At 39.8% G+C, this 23,654-nt stretch overlaps 1 protein-coding gene across 1 annotated transcript in view; it reads left to right on the forward strand.

Moving 5' to 3' along the window:
• TMEM245 (transmembrane protein 245) overlaps positions 1-23,654 on the forward strand; it is a 1,232,464-nt gene that overhangs the window by 652,104 nt on the left and 556,706 nt on the right. Inside the window, exon 10 of the mRNA XM_044065650.1 lies at positions 11,871-11,961. Within this exon, the coding sequence (XP_043921585.1) occupies positions 11,871-11,961 (91 nt within the window). The remainder of the gene's footprint in view (positions 1-11,870; positions 11,962-23,654) is intronic.

Genomic DNA, 23,654 nt, shown 5'->3' on the forward strand with positions numbered 1-23,654 from the left:
TATTCACGAAATGCCTGGCATCAGTAATTGCACATTGCAGACTTCAGGGGATACAAATATACCCTTACCTGGACGACTGCCTTATACAAGCGGACAGCAAGCAAGCCTTGATAAGAAACTTGGACTATGTCATTCACTTATTACAGGCTTTGGGATACACAGTCAACATTCAAAAATCAAGACTACTGCCATCCCAATGAATAATTTTTCTAGGAGCCAAACTGGACACAAACTCACAAATGGCTTTCCTCTCAGAAGAAAAACAAGAACAATTACCAGATTACTTCAAAAGCCTAGCAAAGTGCACCCATATGACTGCAAGGAAAATCCTGCAGGCCCTGGGTTTCATGGCATCTTGCATTCTTCTGATTCCACTGGCAAGACTACATATGAGAAAACTACAATGGTACCTAAAAAGTTTATGGTCTCAACACAGCCACAACTTAGAAGCAATTATTCCACTCATTCCATGTCTACAAAAGGAATTTTTGTGGTGGGCACAAGCAAGCCAGCTAAACAAAGGCATGTCTTTCAACAAACCTCAAGCAAGCCAAACCATTACAACAGACGCCTCAGATCATGGATGGGGGGCGCACATGGAGGGCAGATGCATTCAAGGGCAATGGGCCCCCCGAAAATTGCATCTCCACATCAATCAAACAGAGATGTTGGCAGTGATTCATGCAATCGAGGCCTTCGGAAAATTTCTTCAGCAAGGTCATCTGCTAATAAAGACAGACAACACCACTGTTATGTGGTACATAAACAAACAGGGAGGCACCCATTCTTACCCCCTCTGCAGACTAACAATGACTCTTTGGGAAAAGTCCCTGAAACTGAACGTACAGTTGCAATCCCAGTTTGTCCCAGGCAAGGACAATGTTCTGGCGGACCGTCTAAGCAAAAACATTATGGACCCGCACGAATGGATGTTGCATCCAGACATTTTTTCACAAATAACTCATGCATGGGGAAGGCCGGACATAGATCTCTTTGCCTCACACCTCAACCATCATCTGAAGAAGTTCTGCTCAAGGACACACCATCCTCAAGCCTGGAGAATGGATGCTCTCTCCTTCAGCTGGAATTCTCTAACAATCTATGCATTTCCACCTCTACCATTAATGACCAAGGTGTTACTGAAGATCAAAACGGAACAACCGAAAAGCATTTTGATAGCTCCAGACTGGCCAAGACAGCACTGGTATCCATTACTAAGGAGCATAACTCGCACCAAGCCGTGGCTCCTGCCTCAATGGCCTCTGCTTATAACTCAGCACAATTACAGGACTGTTCATCCCAACCTGCAAACATTGCAACTGACAGCTTGGAGGGTTCCATGACTTCTCCCCATATCTCTCTCTCCAAAAAAGTTCAAGAGATCTTACTGGAAGCACGCAGGCCTTCCACCAGAAAAACTTATTCAGCCAAATGGAAGAGATTCAACATCTGGAATGCCAACAAGGGTCAGGATGCATCAGTAATGAGCATCCCACAGATACTAGAATACTTGGCAGAAATGCTTCACAATGGCCTTTCATATTCTTCCATAAAAATACACGCTTCAGCAATTTCAGCAAAATGCAACTGTGATCCACCTGTGTTTTCACATCCTTTGCTAAGACAGTTTCTAAGAGGGATAAAGAATATTAAACCTCCAAGAAAACCACCAGTGCCTGCATGGGACCTCAACTTCGTCTTGGAAAAATTAACTCTTCCTCCTTTTGAGCCAGCAGCATCTTCAGAATTGCAATTTCTCTCCTGGAAAACAGTTTTCCTGTTGGCAATAACTTCAGCAAGAAGAGTCTCGGAGATACAAGCCCTCATGGCAGTACCTCCATTTCTCATTTTCCATCAGGACAGAGTCTCTTTAAGAACCAATCCTTCATTCATGCCAAAAGTGATATCCAGGGTTTCTCTAAATCGAGTAATTCACCTGCCTACTTTCTTTCCCAGTCCTCAAAATAAAGGAGAAAAGCTTCTGCACACTTTGGGCATAGACAGGCAATTGCGCTACTACTTGGACAGAACAAAGGCCAACAGAAAGTCTGACCAACTATTTGTAGCTTACGCTGCTGGAGTACAAGGAAAGGCAATTTCCAAACAAACAATTTCAAAATGGATTGGAAACTGCATCAGATTTTGCTACTCTTTCCATGGAAAAGGTGTGCCAGCCAATATCAGGCCACACTCCACCAGAGCTACAGCCACCTCCACAGCCTTTCTAAGAGGGGTGGCTACAAAGGACATTCTAGAAGCTGCTACATGGAGCTCCGTGCATACATTTTCCAAACATTACAACCTGCCTTTATACTCCAGATCCCGAGCAGGCTTTGCTTCTGCAGTCCTGCAGGGCATTTTAGCTACACCATCCTTATCTTACATCCTACCACCCCCAGCTTGGCTATGGTATTCACCCCATATGTCAGGACTGCAGTTGCATTCTTGAAGGACATAGTACAGTTTTGTACCTACCATAAATGTAGATGTCCGATAGATATGCAACTGCAGTCAGGTTTTCCCTCCCTCCTACCCCTCTGTAATTCTCTTTTTTAGGGTCGCTCCCCCTTTTTCAAATTAACTGGGGATATCAGTTATGGTGTATCTGTTTATTACTGTTGTGCATGTCTGGAATTTTTTATCCATTCACTAAATTTAGCCTTCCTTGGAGGGCACCTGGCATCTGGGGCAAGAAACACTGAGGAAGATGGCGTCGGCTGATGCTTTTATACCCCAGCCACTCTGACGTCGGGGAAGAGGCGACATCAGCCGACGCCGGACCCAGACTTTGGAATCCGGCCAACCGAAGGGCTGCCTGAGGCAGGACAACCCATATGTCAGGACTGCAGTTGCATATCTATCGGACATCTACATTTATGGTAGGTACAAAACTGTACTTTCTCTCTGCTGAGACCATATTAACTAGAGAAATCACCTTCACTTACAAGCTTTCAGGATGCTTCTGCTACATCAATCACATAAATCCCACTCAGATCTTCATTCACTAAGGCTGCCAACATGGCTTCTCTACTTTCTTTAGGACCAAGTAAATCTTGCCTTTTTTGACAAAGTGGTCTCTCTCAGAATTCTTCTCTTTGGAAAACATATCATAAGTGGAACTCTTTTTATCTGGGTATCTAGCAGAAGCTTAGATCCTTTTTCAGTCCCTGTTCCTATGGTTCTGTGTTACTTTTCAAAATATTTTAACACTGGACTCTGTTTGTTCCATTAAGGTTCACTTGGCTGCTATGACTTGCATTTATTTGAGAATATGTTCTTCATGTCAAGCTTCTTTTAAGGTCTGTAAGCCTTTTTTACCAGGTACCTTTAAACTTAAGCATGCTTGTGATACTTTTCCACTTTGGGATATTTATTTCATTTTAGATAAGCTAACCCTTCATTATTTTGAACCAGCTGCCTTTGCAGGGTTAGACTACTGGCTTTGGAAGACCCTGCGTTTAATGGCCATTACTTTTTCTAGAAAGAGATCACAATCCCAGCCTCCTTCTGCAAACCTCCATAATTTAATGCTTCACAGTGGTAGGATGGCACTTACGACTAATCCTGCCTTTATGCCATGATTGTCAGTGAATTCTAACTTAAACCAGTATATTAGTCTGCTTGTTTTTCCACATTATGCTACACCAAGGAAACTATCCTCTCCATTGTATAGATATTCACAGACAATGTAGATTCTCTGTGGACAGAGCAAGGTCTTTTCACAAAGATAATCAACTGATTGCTTTCTTTGCCAAGTATGACATGGACAGCATGGGCAGGAAGGTCTGTAAGTTTGTGTTTAGTTTTACCATGTTAAACATGGAAAGCCCTTACATATAATTTCTATGGCTCATTCTGCTAGAGCTGCAGCTCCTTTCACTGTTTGTTTCCATAATGCCACTGTTGATGATTTTTGCATAGCTTGAACTTGGTCTTCCATCACATTTGTGTGTTAGTACACGCTAAAGATTATTTCCAGGTTGCCCTTCAGGGCAACTCAAGCCCATTATAAATCTCCAGGAAGGTGGCCACTTAGAAATCAATTTTTAAGAAGGTGGTCCATTTTCTTTAACATATGCTCTCACTATCCATCTGGTCTAGATTCTCTTCTCTTTTTCTGTTTCTACTCTTCTTTTAGCTCAGTGCTGTAATAAGAACTGGAGAATGTAGCAAAATTGGTGAATAACAGTAAATGGGAGAAAGTTCCTGGAAATGTTTTATTTGCTGAGCAATCCTGACTCCTGAAACATCAGATGTTCTTCGTGTTTCACTGTTGCAGTCATCACACTTGGGTTATCTGCCTGCAGGTAGCCCAGAGTCAGCCCAAATACTAGTCTCTTGGGATTTCTGTGTTGTATGCTGTTGCCTCTTCCATGATGTCAGGTCGTCGGGGGTATAAAACATGCAGCCCACGCCATTACATCAGTCTTTCTTGCCATGGAGGAGCCCGAAGCAGAAGCGGTTCACAAGTGCCGGTCGGCCGCTACCTGAAATTTTCATTTTTCAAGTTTCAAACCTGAAGTCTTCTAAAGCTAAGTACCCCGTTGGGGATCTTTTTTTCTTGCCCTAACTGATGTCAGAAAAAGTTAACAATTGTCTTGCCTGTGGAAAGCAAATACCTCACAGAGATTTTCATTTTTACTGCGTCACTTGTTTAGGCCCAGACCACAAAGTCCATTGCTGTCGGTTTTGTGCCTTGTTTTAATGCCCGAACCATTCTTCATCAGGCTATCTTTGTCGCTAAATTCTTTCGCTGTCATTCTCCGTATTCTGAAATGGCTTTGATAAGCCATCCGACTACCGATCTTCCGAAAAAATGTAAGGATAAAGACAGAGACAGACTGCATAGGTCCAAAACTGCCAACAACGCTTCCATTAAGCTAGTCACCAGTCCGCCAGTACTTAGTGAGGTGCCTTTGCAGCCCCTGATACCCACTTCTACAGATTCGCAGGCCTCTGCTGAGACCCATTCCTAGTCCAGTATGCCGCAAGATGCTGCTTCGATTATGGAACCTGTGGATGTCTCTACTTTGGATGGGTCCAGAGCTGCTGTGCAGGCACTGGCTTCTGAGGGTGTTTTCCGACCTACTGATGTTCGTATTAAACAGACAACTTTGTTTTTAGCTAAAACTACCGAGTTTCTCATGCCCAGAGTTTGCACTACGGCTAGAAAACTGATGACCAAAGTGCATGCTCAAGCTCACATGCCACAAAAACAAATACTTAGAATGGCTGAAGACCTTATTACTTTAATTAGGGGAAGCCAGCCTTCCCCTGCTAAAAGGCAAAGAATTGAATTTCCCTCTGATTCTACAGACCAGAAGTCCGATGACTCTGATCGTTCTGATTATCAGGACATACCCTTGTCAACCTATGAGGATACAGGTGCAGAGGAATCAATTCCCTCTGCCTCCCCTCCAGAGGATTTTTCTTTTGGTGAAAGGTTGCATACTTTGAGAGCATTTTCACTGGGAATGCCAGGACTATCCTCAGTCCAAAAAGAGACTCGGAGAATTTTTAGATTTGCCTCAGCACAGGCATCTAGCTATACCCCTTGTCCTGAATATTGTAGATGATGTTTTCATGTAATCCAGTCTTACTCCTGACACTCTACCACTGGCCCCTAGAAAACCTGACAGGTACTACAGAGTACCTGACTCTCTCAACTTTCTTTACGAATCCTACTGCTGATCCAGAGACCATTTTCTAGGGACCTAAAGGCATTAAGGCTACTACAGCCAAAACCCTACCCCTTCAGACATGGATTCAAGAGCTTTAGACAGATGGGGTAAGAAGGTATATACCTCTGCAACTCTTGCCATTAGGGCTTTGAATTGCCGGTTTCACATGTTGAAGTACCAGCAACATATTATGGAACTAATTAAACAAAACATAGTGTTACTTCCTTTCCAGATTGTGCAGAAAAATAAAGATTTACAAGAGTTAATGCATTCTGCAAGCCAAGTTAGTAAACATACTTTGCAGTGTGGTTTTGATGCCTTAGAAGCATTTGCAGGACTGCAGTTATTGGGTCTGTACTGAGAAGGCATGCTTGGCTGAAGGAACATGTCTTGCCAGACCATGTCAAAGCAAAATTACTAGATGCTCCATTAAATCAGGACGGTTTGTTTGGCACCAAAGCAGAAGAAGCTTTTAAAAAGATGGAGGAAAAAAGATAAATCTATGCAAACTGTCAAAGATTTCTTACAGGTGCAGCCACCTAGATTCAGTAGGCATTGGCCTTCAAAAAACTGGTCCTTTCCGTCCATCCCAGACCTTCTCAGTCCAAACCCAGGGAGAACAGACCACCAAGACTACAGTCTCAGGGTATGCAGAGATCTAAACAATGGAGTGCTCCCACCTCAAAAACAGGGAGTAGTAAGCCACCCCCTTATGGAAAAAGTTCACAATGACTTGTCAGTTATCCTTCCCAGCCATGCCCAAGTGCTTGCACCCCTAGGAGGCGAAAACTTGCCCTTCATGCAAGAAACTGGATGTCCATTACTCAGGACCGATGGGTTCTAAATGTTGTATCCCAGGGATACAGATTCTACTTCCACTCACTGCCAACCCCAAGCAGGTTGCCAGACCTTCCTCCAAACCAGTGGGTAGAGGCTCAAAAGCAAGTATCAGCGCTATTCAACCTGTTCCAATAGAACAAAGGAGACAGGGTTTCTACTCCAGACTGTTCCTGGTGCCCAGAAAAGAAAGCTCTTGGCACCCTGTCCTGGCTCTATCAATCCTCAGCACCTTTCTGGTGGTCCCAAAATTCAAAATGCTTACACTGCAACAGCTTCTTCCTATGCTAGACAAGGATGCCTGGTTAGTCACCATAGACTTAAAAGAAGCTTATCTGCACATCCCCATAAGGGAGTCTTGCAGGAAATATCTACATTTCAGGGCAGGCTCTACGCACTATCAGTTCTCTGCACTTCCCTTTGGCTTATCTACTGCGCCCAGAGTATTCACAAAGTGCCTGGCTCCAGCCATTGCATTCTGCAGGCAGAGAAATATTCAAATTTACCCATACTTGGACGATTGTCTGATTCAGGTGGACAGTCAGGAATTGTTACTTCAGCACCTGGCATTTGTAAAAGGCTCCTAACTTCAGTGGGGTACACCATCAACGAAAAGAAATCACAACTGGTGCCCAGTCAAAAAATTGTATTCCTAGGAGCAAGCTTGAACACAACTTCCCAGGTGGCATTCCTCACTCCAGAAAAGGTTTATTTGACAAACTACTGACCACCAAAACCCAGCTATCTGCAAGGAAAATACTACAAGCCATAGGGTTCATGGCCTCATGCATTCTGATAATTCCATATGCAAGACTGCATATGAGGAAACTTCAGTGGTACTTAAAAAGTCTCTGGTGTCAACATTCTCAAGACCTGGAAACAGTGATTCCTGTCATACCTTGTCTAAGGGCAGAGTTTCTTTGGTGGGCAGAAGCATGCAACCGCAACAAGGAACTCCCTTTCACTAAACCCCTTGCTGCCCAAACCCTGACAACAGACTCATCAGACATGCATGGGGGGCTCACATGGCAGGCAAGTGCATTCAAGGCAGATAGAGCCCAGGACAAATTCTCCTGCATATCAATCAAAAAGAGATGCTAGCTGTACAGAATGCTCTCAGCCTTCAAATACCTTATCCTTCCAGGACAGCTCCTGATAAAGACAGACAACACCACAGTTATGTGGTACATAAACAAGCAAGGGGGGAACTCATTCCTACCCACTCTGCAGGTTAGCCATGGCCCTATGGAACACAGCCTTGAGCAACCAAGTGCACCTACAAGCTCAGTTCCTGCCAGGCAAACAAAATTCACTGGCAGACGACTTAAGCAGAAATATACTGGACCCACACAAGTGGAAACTGGAACCCAACTCATTCAAACTTCTAATCCAGCAGTGGGGACACCAGAGGTGGACCTCTTTGCCTCCTCCCAAAACCACCAATAGAGCGAATTCTGCACTAGGAACCCTCACAGCAGGGCCTGGAAGGTGGATACCCTGTCCTTCTCATGGGAAAACATCTCCATTTATGCCTTTTCCCCTCCGCCCCTCCTCTCAAAAGTACTACTCAAGATCAAACAGGGCAGGCCAAGGGCAATCCTTATTGCCCCAGACTGGCCATGCCAGCACTGATAGCAGTGCCACCCTGGCACCTACATCAGACACCTTCCCTGCTGTCTCAGCAGGAGGGACAGATTTTGCATTCACAGCTGCAAACTCTAAACCTTGCAGCCTGGCTTATCCCCTGAATACACCATCAGCAACCCTCAGCAAGCAGGTGCTGGACGTCATCGTTAAGGCCAGAAGGCCTAGTACTGGGAAATCCTATGCTGAAAAGTGGAAAAGATGTTGTTCTTGGTGTCCGTCTCAAGTAAAGGACACAGCCGTGTCCACCTTACCTCAAATCCTTGATTACCTAACAGAGCTGCTCCACAGAGGCCTATCCTTCTCATCCATTAAGATTCATGCCTCTGCCATCTCAGCTCATTATAATACTGAGTCACCTCTCATTTCTCACCCTCTCATCAAATAGTTCCTGAGAGGGGCTAACAATTTAAGGCCCCCTAGGAGAGCTCCCACCCCTGCCTGGGACCTTAACTTTGTACTGGAAAAGCTCACACTTCCCCCTTTTGAACCTGCTGCTTCAGGCAAAGTTAAAATTCCTCTCTTGGAAAACAGCCTTGCTTCTAGCCATTACTTCAGCAAGAAGAGTGTCTGAGTTGCAGGCACTAATGGCTGTGGAACCCTTCATTATTTTCCATGCTGACAGGATTTCCCTCAGGGCTTAACCCATCCTTTATGCCCAAGGTGGTATCCAGTGTGGCTCTAAACCAATCTATCCATTTGCCAACCTTCTTCCCTAATCCTCAGAATAAAGGGGAAAGGATCCTGAACTCCTTGGACGTGCACAGACAGCTCAGGTTCTACCTTGACAGGACTAAACCTTTCAGAAAATTTGACCAGCTGGTAGTCAGCTTAGCTATAGGGGCAGAAGGCAAGGCCATTTCAAAACAAACCATTTCCAAATGGATAGCACACTGCATCCATTTTTGCTACAAGCACCATGGAAAGCCTACCCCACAGGGGATCAGAACACATTCCACTAGGGCTACTTCAGCCTCTACAGCATTTCTCAGGGGAGTCCTTACCAGGGACATCCTGGAAGCTGCAACCCGGAGTTCTGTACACACCTTCACCAAACATTACCACTTACCTATTTTTTTCCATATCCAGAGCTGGATTTGCTTCAGCAGTCTTACAAGGCCTTCTGGTCAGCCCTAACACTTCTTGACTGCCTCCACCCTTCCTCAGCTTTGGGAATCAACCCAAGTGTGATGACTGCAACAGTGAAACACGAAGATCATAGTACAGTTGTGTACACTTACCATAAGTGTAGATGTTCGAGTGTATTCCCTGTTGCAGTCCAGCCCCCCTGGCTTTCTCTGTCCTTTCTACCTATCCTATTTATGGCCATCTTTTATGGCAGGGGTATTTACTTTTTACTGGAGGTGTTTCACACCATGTAATAACTTCCTATGTTGGGGGCTTCTGACATTTGGGGCAAGAAAAACAGATGTAATGGCATCGGCTGCATATTTTATACCCCTGACGACTTGACGTCATGGAAGAGGCGACAGCATCCGAGACAGAAATCCCACGACTCTGGTATTCGGGCCGACTGAGGGCTACCTGCAGGCAGATAATCCAAGTGTGATGACTGAAACAGTGAATATACTTGAACATCTACATTTATGTAAGTGTACACAACTGTACTTTCTGTTGGTTAGAGAAGACAGGCTTTATTCTTGTATATTTATTTGTATTTTATTTTATTTACAGTTTGTTTACCAGGATAGGCCATTGGGCCGAGAAGAACCCATTTTCAGTGGAGGCCAGGGTAGGAAAGCTCCATAAAAACATTATACAATGTAAACAAGTCATTAACATTAAGTAATACCAAGTAAAGATTTTAGTCTAAGAAATTACAGTTTACAGTAGAAATTTAAAAAAGAAAACCTAAGAAAAACATTAGTAACTATTTACAAATACATGCGATTCCACAATGGAAATATAACAGTAGAGGCAAAAGATTGTATCTGAGTTACAGTAGGGTAGGGGATAAGAAGAGTTAAGTGTAGAAGTAAGAAAAGAAGGTATAGTAAGTAGTAGTAGTATAAGAGTAAAGAGGTAGAGAGAAAGGTGGTTAAGAGGCAGTGTTGCTGCAGTATGAAGAATGAGAAGAGAGAGCAAGAAAGAGAGAGAAAACAGGGTATAATGCAGAGGGGAGTTATGTGAGTTGAGAACAGGAGCATTCCCAGAGGGATGTGAGATGGGAATGAAGCAAGGTCATAAAGGTAGTGTGGTTAAGGATGGTACGAGTAAGAGGTGGCAGAGAATTCCAAAGGTGTGTTAGAGAAAAGGATAGTAGATGTTTGCCTGGTGGGCGGCAGGCTTGTGCAGTTCAATCAGGTTCTGGTTATTGGATCTTAGAAGTCTGTCGGGTAGATGCATTTTGTGAGAGGAGGCAAGAGAGGGGCAGAGAGAGGGATTGAAGATAAGTTTGTGAGCATGAGTGAGTTGAATATAGATAAGATGATTGGGCAGTTCTAACCAATTTAGTTTGTGTAAGGCGTTGTGGTGGGTGGAGGATTTGTAGCCGGTAGCAAACAGGAAGAGAGTTTTGTTTTTAGAGAAGATTGAAGATTAGTAAGAAGTGGGTTACCATATAAGAGGGGAAGGAATGAGGTATGTGGTAGCGAGAACAAACTTAGTAGAGGGAGTGAGGTAGCAGTTGTGGCGGTAAAGCATACCAGGTTTCTGGTGGGTTTTCTTGACATTAGCTTGTAGGTGGGTACCAAACTTAAACTGTTTGTCAATGAGGACACCTAGAAGTTTGGCATGGGATACCTCGAGAGAGGTAGTTTAGGCTAGTAATGGAGAATGAGTTTTTGTCTATAGTGGTGTTTTTTGAAGGAGTAAATATCATGAGTTTAGTTTTTGACACGATTTGTCATATCTCTATTTTTTATGTTATGCATGTAACTGTCATTCATTTATGTTAAATATGTTGTGTAACTGCATTATAAGAGCTTCTGTGTTTTCTTCAGCAATACAAGAGCACAAGCTGTTCGGATAAAAAACTGTATCTGAAGCAGCACTATACAAAGAATAGACCGCAATCCACTCTTCTCTTTTTTATTTTTATTTTTAATTTCCCATTAACATATGTCTGAGTAGATTATGGGCTACCTCTTAGCTCAATAAATCTTAGGGGAACAAAGGCCTCAAAATAGGGACAGTTTTTAAATATTGCTTTTATCTATTTAAAAAATTTGTTGGAATAACAGATTTTGCATCTGCATGGATTTTCTGAAGGACATGAAGTCTGAAAGTCAAATGTCTCTCATTATTTAGTACTTCAGTCTTCAGTGATTTGTCAGAAAACCGCAAATTTTATGAGAAGCAAACCAAAAATATGAAGCACATATCTGGATATTCTGCAAAAATCTGGACAGTTGAGAGGTATTTTATGACATCTGCTGGTGGAGAAACAGGACAGCACCTTCTTCCTTGTTGATGCCAACAAGAATGTCCTGTCAGTTCAGACACAAACTGTCGCAGTGGTCATTTAGACTAAAAGTGTAGAATTCTGTTAACAGTAGCATTCCCAATGTATGAACTTTTTGGTGGGAACTCTTGTCTAAGACCTACTTTTAAGCTGGGCTTCTGTTGGCTGAGCATAACATTTTGAAAAGAAGATTAGAGAACAAATGGGAAAATATTTATGTGCATGTCAAAAGTTTAAAGTACAGTTTTGCTTAAAGTGTTTATTTTTTTTCCCTTTTGTTTTAGCTGGTTGCCTGAAGCCCAAGTAGTACAAAAAGCTCTAAATTCAGCTGCTAACAATGTTTATCAGTATGGAAGAGAGTGGATAACAAACAAGGTAATTCAGAAATGACAGTGTTATGTTAAAATGGAGGTTAAAGTATAACACCAGGTAGTTTTATTTGTAATGATACCTCTTTTCCTGACTTGCAGCCAGTGCAACGAATAATTAACGTGCATCACTAATTTGCTAGCCAGAGTGGACAAGGGATGCACATAACCAGGTGCTTAAAAGTGTTTGAAACACAGATAAATTAGTTCTGAATGTTTGCAGAAAAAAATGGAGCTAATTCTATTTAAGAAAGTGTCAGTATTTGATAAATTTAAAATTAGTTCTATCTTAAAAAATGAAAAGACGAAAAGTGGCAAAAGACGAGCTAAGCCGGTAGACTGGACCACAAATTCTGATTCCAAGAGCTTGCCCAATTTTATTTAATCACTCTCCTTTCTATTTCAACAGTGGTATAAGTTTGGATTTTGGATTTGGTTCTTTTCTATCTTAAAAAATACTAACTGCAAAAACATTAGTATTTTGAACTTTATGTATTTCCAGCTGCAGAGGTAAGGCATACAAAATTATGTCTAGTGTGTAGAGGCCATTTAGCCATAACCTTTTGGCTGTTTGGTGTTGTACTGCTCTAACAATTATTGATAAAAACTCTGCTAAAGTTGGTAGTGGCCATAGTCCAACTTTGAGAAGGAAGTTTTAGGCAGCCAAATAATATCCACTCAGGTGCACTGCTGGTTGAATGTGCACTGCACTAACAACAGCTTGAGGTTTATTTCTGCTCACTGTAGTATGGCTAGTCCCATTAGAGAAATAATGAATTGCCTCCTAAGCTGATATGTTTTTATTGGTACAAATATGGCACTTCCACTAAGCAAAAGTCAAAAAGAAAGAAGGCTTTGGATGACTGTGTGGGGCTAATCCTGTTAACATTAGTTTTTCTTCTGATATTGCAGAGCTATTTAATATGTGTTTTTTTTTCTCTTAATATTGCATGACTGGCTTTGAGTTAAACGCTTTCCTTTTTGGCTTAGAAGCAAGCTTGCTTTTCTATAACCTTTAACCCAGTACACTTCAGAGTAGTTTTAGCCATCTTAATTTTTTTTATATTTTATTTTCAAACTAGCTTGTAGCTTTAACAAATTAGCATGTTGTAAATGTAGCCATTTTTGTGCAGTTTATATGAAGATGTTGGACACACCTCTGGCCTGTTGTGTTAAACTAAATTATCTTCTTGTGATTTTAGGGAAGAGTTGGAAACTTGTTTAAATTTTGTTTTTTTCTCCCTGAAATTCTAACTTAAAATGTCTTGCGTACTAGTTTGATGATGTAATAATTTTCATTATGCACTTTCTAAATTTTGCTTCAGTATTATAAGGACCATTTTAAAGTGCATTTGTCTTTAAAATGTGCTACATTGTTCTGTTAGTTGGTCGGGACTTGACAGATACTTGGTTCCTTTAGTCATGTGACTCCTTAGCTACTATGCATATTTTGAATGTTTTGTTTTTAAGTCATGGTGAATGTAAATGGTTAACATGTAATTTGTATCCATTTGAAATGTCAGGACTTGTAATGCTGAGTCCTGGTATGTGGAGACTGTCTTACCAATACTCTGGACTTCCATTTCTCATAATATTCCCTTTGCTCTGAGGCAAGGCGATCTCAAAGTTGGTATATACAAGTTTGGGAATTTGGTGGGAGACTTGCCCCACCCACATCAGGGATGCAAGAAAGCTTTCCCCCTGCGAAAACCAAGTTTAAAAGTGAAGACCGATGTTCAGTATTCTTCCTTCTCCTATATTTTCAGTCTTTTTTTTTTCCTGTGTTTTGGGAACTCAGCATTGTGAGTCCTGACATTTCATTCGACAGCATATCTAATTTAGAATGTTATTTCTTTTAATTCAGCCTTTTATAGTAGTTGTTAATATGGGCAGCCATGGTGGTGCAGCGGTTAGCGTTGCTGCCTCACAGCAAGAGGTTCTCTGGTTCGATTCTCGGCTGGGGTGAATTCTGTGCAGAGTTTGCATGTCCTCCCTGTGGTCGCATGGGTTTCCTCCGGTACTCCGGTTTCCTCCCACATCCCAAAGACATGCAGTAGGTCGATTGGACACTCTAAATTGGCCTTAGGTGCGAGTGTGTGCGTGCGTGTGCCTTCTGTGGAAGGGTGGGTGCGGGGCTGGCAACTCAACACCGTAAAACTCCGCTGCCAATCATGAGCGGACAGATGATCCGCTGTGGCGACCCCTTACCGGGAAAAGCCGAAAGAAGAATAGTAGTTGTTAATACATTTGGATTTGTAAAAGCTATGATAATTATTTGTTTGACTTTTACATGTTGTGAGGTTTTTCACTGCAAATTAAGGTCTCCGGCATAACAGTTTTGAAATAGTTCTAAATGTAGAAATGTGATATTTTATTTTCACAGTATGATTTGGGACATAAAACCATTATCATTTTTTGAAAAAACTTTTAAAACTCAAAATGAACCACAAACAGAACCAGTCCTGTAACACAAATCCAAATACCACACTAGGACAGTATATTTAGCACTTTCATCCACTTTTTATTGCATGAACTTCTTCAGAAAAAACAATTTGCTCTACCCAAACTTCCTTTTTATTCCTTGTCTCTAATACAGGAAATGACATAAAATAAATTTGAAATAAAAAAATTATTTTCTGCATAAATAAATAAATAAATGCATCTATATGTCTTTGTATAAAATACATTTCTTTCTGTTTTTTTTTTTTTTTTTTGTAGTTAAAAAATATTTTATACAGATAAATGTAAAAATATGTATATATATGAATTCATCTATATAATAAAAAGCATTTTAAATGTATCGATCCATTTAGTCTGGGTGCACTATCTGCACCTAAATACAACTGCCAAAATGCTTCTTTACACTCTAAAATGTTGTTAAGATCACCTTCAAACAAAACCTTGTCCATCTTCTCTAAAACAAATAATAATTTTTTTTTTTAAATCAGGACAAATGAGCGCATGTCTAGCGAGAGAGTTTGTTTTGTCCTTATTTTTAATAGCCAAATTGTGCTTGTATATCCTGCGTTTTAAACTTCTTACAGTTTTTCCGATGTAGTAACTTTCGCAGGACATACATGTAGCAATGTATACAACATATTCACTATTACAATTTGTAATAGTTTTTTGCCCAAAAAGTTTTGTTTGGATGACCAAGAGTCACAAAAGAAGAGTTGGTAATGAACTGAATGAATCAATAAATTTAAAATGCTTTTTATTATATAGATGAATTCATATATGTACATATTTTTACATTTATCTGTATAAAATATTTTTAACTGCAAAAAAAACAGAAAGAAATGTATTGTATACAATCAGACATATACATGCATTTATTTATTTATGCAGAAAATATTTTTTTATTTTAAATTTATTTGATGTAATTTCCTGTATGTTATTAGAGACAACGTATAAAAAGGAAGTTTGGGTAGGGCAAATTGTTTTTTTCTGAAGAAGTTCACGCAATAAAAAGTGGATGAAAGCGCTAAATATTCTGTCCTAGTGTGGTATTTGGATTTGTGTTACAGGACTGGTTCTGTTTGTGGTTCATTATAATTTTTTATGAATTTGAACAGCAAAATATGGTAATTTTCTGTGATACTTATTTTCATTGTATTAGCTAATTGGTATTGTGCTTTTTAACTCTATTTAGTGTAGAAAAGCCTGACAAGATGCATCCTTGGTTGTTGCATGTCGGCAGTGGGAAGAGGGTTCTTAAAACTAGTCAAGAAGCATAGTGAGTTTCAGTTAGTACTTTGTTTTTTATTTATTTTGATAGGAAACAAAGTGGTAGCAGATTGAGCAGGTAAGGTCTGTGTGACCTTGGGACATTAGGCTATGTTCCATAGTTCATAGGCTCATAGTTAGTTCCAGGAGACTGTTAAGGAGCCCAACCCAAATTCCCATTTCTATCAAAGCACTGTCTAGTTACATGACTTGCTAAAGATCACGCAGTAGGCAAATGAAGATGGAAACGTTCAAACCTTGTACCCTTAGAACAAGAAGCAACTTGTTAACAAGTCACTAACCACCAGACTAAATAAATCCTATACTGTACTTCATAGCTGCCATGGTGGTGTGTATTTCAAGCTGAGATACCACCAAATCAAGCAGACAGTATCTCTCATCTAATATTATATTGAGATCAGAAGGAACGGAAGGAAGTGCTGTAAGTGTAAACCAAAATCATAAAGAAAACAGCACAAAATGCCCAACGGAGTACAGCACACTGATTTATTCAGAGAGAGAACACCTCGAAGTAGAACACAAACGCTTGCATTACAAAGTACGTTTTTGTCTTTACAGACTTCCTCAGATGCATAAATGAGTGTAACCCTCACAAAATAGTTTCAATACTTCTGAATGGACTGTATCCCTCCAATCACAGTGCTACTGATTAAAATATTTAATTATAACAAAGTGTAAAAAATGTAAAAAGATATGTAAACATATATAAACACATACTTATTTGTCAAAAACTGAAACATAAATAACCATAGTGTTGCAATAAAATATTTTGTACTTAAAGTTGTGATAAAAATCTGTAAATGTATAATTAAAATCAAACATTAAAACTTCTCAAAGTCAAAGCACCCTCTAGTGGTCATTTAAAGGAAAAATTCTTGGAAAAGTAAAATATCTTGTGTAAAATAGCTGAATATGTTCTTATTAATGTATTAATTGTATTATAAACTAGCAGCATGTAGTTTTAAAACTGGAGCTAGGGAAATAACCTCATTTAAGCCAGGATGTTTGTTAGCCTCCAGCAAAATTTGCCAGTATACTTCCCTATACTCGACTGTAGTTTCCCAAGGTCCTCCTCTCAGGCCCTTAGCAATTTCTTCTATCACAAAAAAATGAAAAAGTGGCTCCTACACAGGTGAGAGTGTGTTTGTAAAGAATGCTCTTGGTGTTCTTAATACGAATGTCATTCATATGTGCATACATTCTCTTCTTTAATTTTCTCTCAGTTTTCCCTGTGTAGAAGGCAGTACATTGACTACACAAAGCAATGTATACCAGGCAAATGGAGTCACATGAACTACGCATGTTGCTAGAAAAATACAGATCTCTAGCTGATAAGAACAATATTTCCCTCTTGACAATATATCTAGACTGGGGACAAGCCCCACACTTAAAGGTACCAGTAGTTCTGGTGTTTGTGTTGATTGTACCAGTACGCTCAAGGTAGTCTTTTACATTTGGACCCTTACTGTAAATTATTTTAAAAGGAGTATCAAAAATGGGACTCAAATCCAATAATTGGGAAAATTTGTACCATTCTTTTTCTAAAATATCTCTAATTATCCTAGAATCCCCATTAAATTCAGTGATGAAAGCTTTTACAAAAGATGGTTCTGTATCAGTATATTTAACGTCACCATGTGTATCCGTTTTAGTACTCACAGTAATAGGATCCTCACCTAAAAATGGGCTTGAATCTACTCTGCCTACCAGCCACAACTTCGTCAAACACCTTTTCACCATCCCAATGGGGTATCCCCAGTCAAAGAACATGTTAGATAAAAATCTGCTCTCATCAAAAAGTTCAACGTCATTTGAACACATCCTACAAATACGGACAAACTGTCCCTTAACAACTCCAACCTTTTGATGGTAGGGATGTGAGCTAGTAAAGTGAAGAAGATAATTTGAATAGGTAGATTTTCTATATATTCTGGACTTCAAATTTCTTAGCTGTAACATCTAAATAGTTTACTTTATTGATGTCATGTTGATGTGTAAACTGTAAAAATGAAGTAGTACCAGAGATATATTCTAAAAATTCTTTCAATTTATCTTCCGTGTTTATCCAAAAAATTATTATATAATCTAAAAAGCATTTATAGAGCATCCAACACTCCTTGTATGGTGTATTAAAAATGTGTAAATATTCCCAGTACATCAAAATCAAATTTGCATGTAATGGGGCACAGTGTGCCCCCATAGTGACACCAGAGATATGATGGAAAAATTCACCTTCAAAGAAAATATGGTTGTTTTTTTAACACTAATTCCATCAACGTTAAATAAGTGTGAACCTCCCTATTTGACAAATGCCCAAACAATCTTAAAGCTTTCTCAAACCATTGCAATCCTAATTGTATGTGGGATGCAAGTAAATAAATCAATAACGTCAATGGTCAAAAATCTCAATGATTCACTAAAATGTTGCTGTTTCACACTTTGTAAAAAATGCCAAGAGTCCTTAAGGATGTTGAAATCTCTGAAGGTATACTTTTCAGTTTTACATCCAAAAACTTGGCTAGAGGAGCTGTGATGGATCCCCTCACCTGCAACAATAGGATGTAAAGGGGGGGGTCCATTACATTTTTATGGACTTTAGGGGTACCAGAAATTGCTGCCACTCTAGGTTTACTGTTGTGAAGGAAGTTGAAGTCTTGTTGGTCAATGAAATTTTCAAGTAATAAATCATTTAATGTAATATAAATGTTACGGTAGGCTACATTAATTTCATTTAGGGAGACCCTGGAATATCTGTCAGTGTCACCGAGCAAATTTAACATTCTAACATCATAGTCAATCTTATTCATTAAGACCGTGCCTCCACCCTTGTCGGGTCTCATAACCATAACAGTATGGTTTCTCTTAAGGTTATCCATCGCTTTTCTTTCCTCGGGTGTTAAATTGGACAAAAATGTATTACCCAAAACATCCTTTCTAAGTTAATTTTCGACTACAATTTCAAAGTTCTTTAGCTGAGGGTGGGGGAGGGTTGTATATGCATTTTTTTTTCTAAGGTCATTATTTACTGTCTTATAATTAAATCCCAACAGCAATTCAAGATTCTTTTTCCTAAGAAATAACTTCAAATCAATGATTAATTTACTGATGTTGCATTTTCATCTGGGAATAAAATTAAATCCCCTTAGTAAAGACAAAATGTCCTTGCTTAACCTCAGTGTCACTGTAGTTGAAAATACTGTAGCCATTCAACATAGATCTAAAATCATGTGTAGTAATAGTATCAGTATGTGAAGCATTCGTAGCTAGGTCCTCCTCCTTTGGCCCCCCCCCCCCATAATTGTAGTTGCACGTCTAGGGCTGCTTGTTCATCAGTCTTTCTGACCTTTGTGGGGGGGGGGGGGTATTCCAAAGGGTCTTGATAGTTTAAAGAATGTTCATTTATGTCAAGGTCATTGATTTCCACAAAACCGTTATTTGAAACATAGTCCCGAACTGTATTACCAGATCTCCCCTCATTTCTCCCATTATAAGTACTACCTCTAGGTTTTGGGTAACACCGTTCTTCTAAATTTTCCTTCCTATCAAGTTTTCTGTTTTTACAAGTAATAATAACAGTACATTTATCAACACCCAAATTACAAACGGAGTTATAACCAGAATCAGAATTTTTCAATGGAGAGGTGGGAAGAAGGACAGATATTAAATGGAGAAGAGCATATACAAGTCCCCCCCCACACCTCTGCACATATGGTGAATGAAATAGGAGAATACAAAAGTTCTTTCTGCAATTTTACTATCTATAATTTCAGCTCTTTAAAATTGGAACAAGAACATTTTACTTTATTTTCCAAAGGGCTCAGATATATTCCTAGGAAAAAAGGAGATGTGACAAGGACACTTATGGATCTTAAAACTTTTTTTTAGGAAAATTAATTTAGGTTTGCTTGTTAATCATGACAATAATACTAACTTAAATGAATTACATAAACGAAGCATTACTAACCCCCCCCATTACATCCCCAATTAAGAAATTTGGAAAAAGTTATAGGGAAAGAAATCGGGGAAAAGTATCAGCACATTCACTTCAAAGGAAATTTAAGTGAAAAAGAAAAACAATATTAAACAACTTAAGAAAGGACAAAGAAACAAGGGTTATGAAACCCGGTAAGGGGGGTGGAATGGTGCTTATGGACAACATGTCATATGAAGGGAAAATGAATGACATGTTAAAGGACACTACGAGATAAGCTATTGTGTCAAGAAATGAAATTAATATTGGTTATAGCAAAATAGATATTGTTTTGAAGGACCTTTTGTTGGAAGGACTAATAGATCAAAAACACATGGTTACTTAACAGTAGGGAAACCTAGAATTCCATCAGTGTTTGAAATACCTAAGACTCACAAAAATGAGAGAAATCCCCCACTGAGATTAATAGTTTCTGCAGACGGTTCCAAGACTTTACCTTTAGCCAAATACTTTGACAAGAAACTGAAGAAAATATGGCTTAAAAGGAAAAATATTCTTAAGGATTCTTGGGACCTGTTAAAGGAAATAGATAGGAATTTTGAAGTTTCAAATACTATTATTACTATTGATGTAATAAATCTCTTTTCTAGTATTCCACATTTAGAAGGGTTAAAAATGTTAGAAGAAATACTATATGAGGATACTGAAATTAACAATGAAGAAAGGTTGACATGTTTACAGCTTATGGACATAGTATTGAAGCACAACTATGTTTTTTCATGGAGAATTTTACCACCAGATTAAGGGAGTAGCAATGGGGGCGGCTTGCGCCCCCACGTATGCTAACCTTGTACTGGCTACATGGGAGGAGAAATTCATTCTGAACTCCCCTTTCAACACCTGCTGGCATCTTTGCAAGTGTTTTCTGGATGACATATGTATTTTCTGGATAGGAGATACTGATGTCATTGCAGAATTCATGGAAATGATGAAAAATTCCACAACTTTTCTTGATTTCACATGGAATATAAAGAATGACACCCTTCAATACCTAGACCTAGAAATATACAAAAAGGAAGGGTGTTTCCATTCAAAGGTATTCAGAAAAAATACATACACAAATTCTTTTTTACACTTTAATAGTGCCCAACCGTTTCACTGTAAGGCAAACATAGTGAAAGGGCAATTTGTCAGAGGAAGCCGAATGACATCAGAGGAATGTGAATTTAATAATGAGATAGATTTCCTCACCAAGATGTTTAGGGAAAGAGGTTACCCTGAGGAAATGATGGAAGAGTTGAGGAAAGAAGTGAGCTTAAAAAGGGACTCACACTTTAAACCGATTTTAGGGAACACGAATGACAAAAATAACACTAAAGAATTTGATAATGGAAATCAACACACTAAAGATTTCAACCGTGCCATGGTTTTGGAATTTAATGCGAGTACCCCACACATTAGGAAAATTATTGAAAAAGAATGGTCAAGGTTTGTAAGTATCACAGACCTAAATGGACTTCCATCGAGTGATATAAGATTTGTGTATAGTAATTCAGTAAATCTAAAAAACTTGCTAGAGAACGTTATAGAAAACAACAACAAACAAAGAATAGGCACTTTTAGATGTGGACAGTGTAGTCAGTGCAAATATGTAATAAATATTTATTTAAGTAGTAGCGGTAGATTACTGACAATTAAGGGATTTTTTAATTGCGAATCTTTTGGATTGGTTTATTTGGTTACATGTGAGGTTTGTAGGTCCTTCTATGTAGGAAAAACAGAAAGAAAACTAAAAAGAAGGATCTACGAACATTTAAATGACATCAAGAATAAGAAAGAAACCAATGCTATGTACAAACAGCATGGAATGTAGAGAGGCAAAATTCTCTTTTTTTGTCCTTGAGGAGGTGAAAAAAAACATCAGAGGGGGCCTTTGGGAGGAGAGGATTGAATACAAAGAAATGTGGTGGCAATTGACACTGGAGGCAGCATCTCCCCCTGGCCTAAATGAGACCATTTCTATTAAATCCTTGTTAAAAATGAGAGCTGCTAAATTATAAAAGAAAAAAATGTTAGAATACCTTTTCTATTTCTTTCTTTTCAATGTGTTTAATAGTGGTGCATATGTTTGGCCACAAGAGGGAGCTTGAACACTTCTTAATGTAACACAGCAAATGCATATTTTAAATTAATATATTATGTTTTTTAAACTATGTTATTCAACATGTTTTTAACAAGTTTTTAACAATGTATCATTGAAATTAAATTTTTAATAGGGACAAGTTTTTAATGTTTATTTAAGACTATATATATAAACGTTTTTTTTGGTATGTAAGCTAAGGGAGCTTTAAAATTTTAACGAGGTAATTGTGAATTTCATTCAAATGGTTTTGTTTAAGCCAGATAGGTTGGAATGTTTTTTAGCGGGAAACTAATGTGTTCAACTAAAGACTGATTAAGTAATGTCACTATCTGAAGAAGATACAGCTACTGTGACTAAAATCGTGTAGGAGATTTTCTGCGTTTATGCTTTTCATTGAGTCGATGTTCATCGTGCATACAGCTGCAGTCATTACAGATGGGTTATCCTGCCATCAGGCGGGTCCTCGGTCGGCCGAATTCCAAAGTCTAGGTCCGGCGTCGGTTGTCGTCGCTTCTTCCCTGACGTCAGTGCGGCAGGGGTACAAAAGAGGCAGCCAACGCCATTTTCTTCAGTCATTCTTGCCGCACGGTGCACAAAGCAGAAGCAGTTTGCAAGTGCCGGTCGGCCAGCTCCTGAGATTTACGAAAGTATTTCAGCCGAAGTCTTCTTTAAAGCTAAGTACCCCATTGGGGAAACTTTTCTTGCCTCAGACCGATGTCAGACAAAGTTAATAATTACATTTCATGTGGGAAGCAAATACCGCATAAGGATTTCCACTCTTTCTGTATACCTTGCTTAGGCCCAGACCACTACGTCTCGGCCTGCCGTTTTTGTGCTAGATTCAACAAGCGCACTATTAAGTGCTGGGCAGAGTTCGCCCTTCATTATTTTGGCAAAAAATTTAATTATATCATGTCGTCGGATACTCCAACTCCAGTTTTGAGCAAAAGACGCAAAGATAAGGTCCGACATCCGAGGTCCGCACCGACTACTGAGACCACGCTCAGGCCGACTACCAGTTCTCTGGTTCTCAGCGAGGCGCCTACGCAGCCCCTGAGTACCGATGAAACTACATTACCGGTGACTTCAGTACCCGAGGTCGCAGGCTCCTCGGTCCCCATTCCTACTGCAAATACTGACGCCACTCTTGGCGGGGAAACTCAGAATTTAGACAGGCCTGCCATTTCTGAAGGCGTCTTCAGGCCTTCCTCCTTCTCTATTAAATCTTTCACTAAGTCTGAAGCACCCATGAAAACCAAAAAACAGGGTCCTCAGACCTCCTCTCAAGGCCCCATGCCTAAAAAGCAGATGCTTAAAATGGCTGAGGATTTGATTACTCTTATCAGGGGTTCTCAACCCCCCTCTGACAAAAGACCCAGATTAGAGGAAGACTACCCTTCCTCAGATCAAGCTTCTATTACCTCAGAACACTCTGAGGACCAGGATTACGCCTATTCCCCTTTCGAAGACTCTGATGCTGAGGAGTCTATTTCCTCGGTCTCCCCCCTGAGGACTACTCTTTTGGGGAAACCCTGCATACATTGAGGGAATACTTTCACTGGGAAGGCCAAGATTACTCAGATTCCAAGAAAAGGCTCAGGGAATTTCTACTGCTCCCCCAGCATAGGCCCCTGGCTATCCCTCCTGTTTTAGATATTTTGGATGATGTGTACACAGAAGCCAGCCTTAATCCAGATTCTTTACCTCCAGCTCCTGCTAAACCAGGCGGGTATTACCGGGTTCCTGATTCTCACCAGTTCCTATATAAAAGCCATACTGCTGACCCAGAAACTATTTCTCAGGGTCCCAAGGGAATTAAGGCCTCTACTGCTAAAAACCCATTACCTTCAGAGAGAGATTCCAGAGCATTAGAAAGGTG

Source organism: Protopterus annectens, chromosome 3.part0 (assembly GCF_019279795.1).
Source record: "Protopterus annectens isolate FY-2018-M chromosome 3.part0, PAN1.0, whole genome shotgun sequence".
In the NCBI taxonomy this organism is placed as follows: Eukaryota; Metazoa; Chordata; order Ceratodontiformes; family Protopteridae; genus Protopterus; species Protopterus annectens.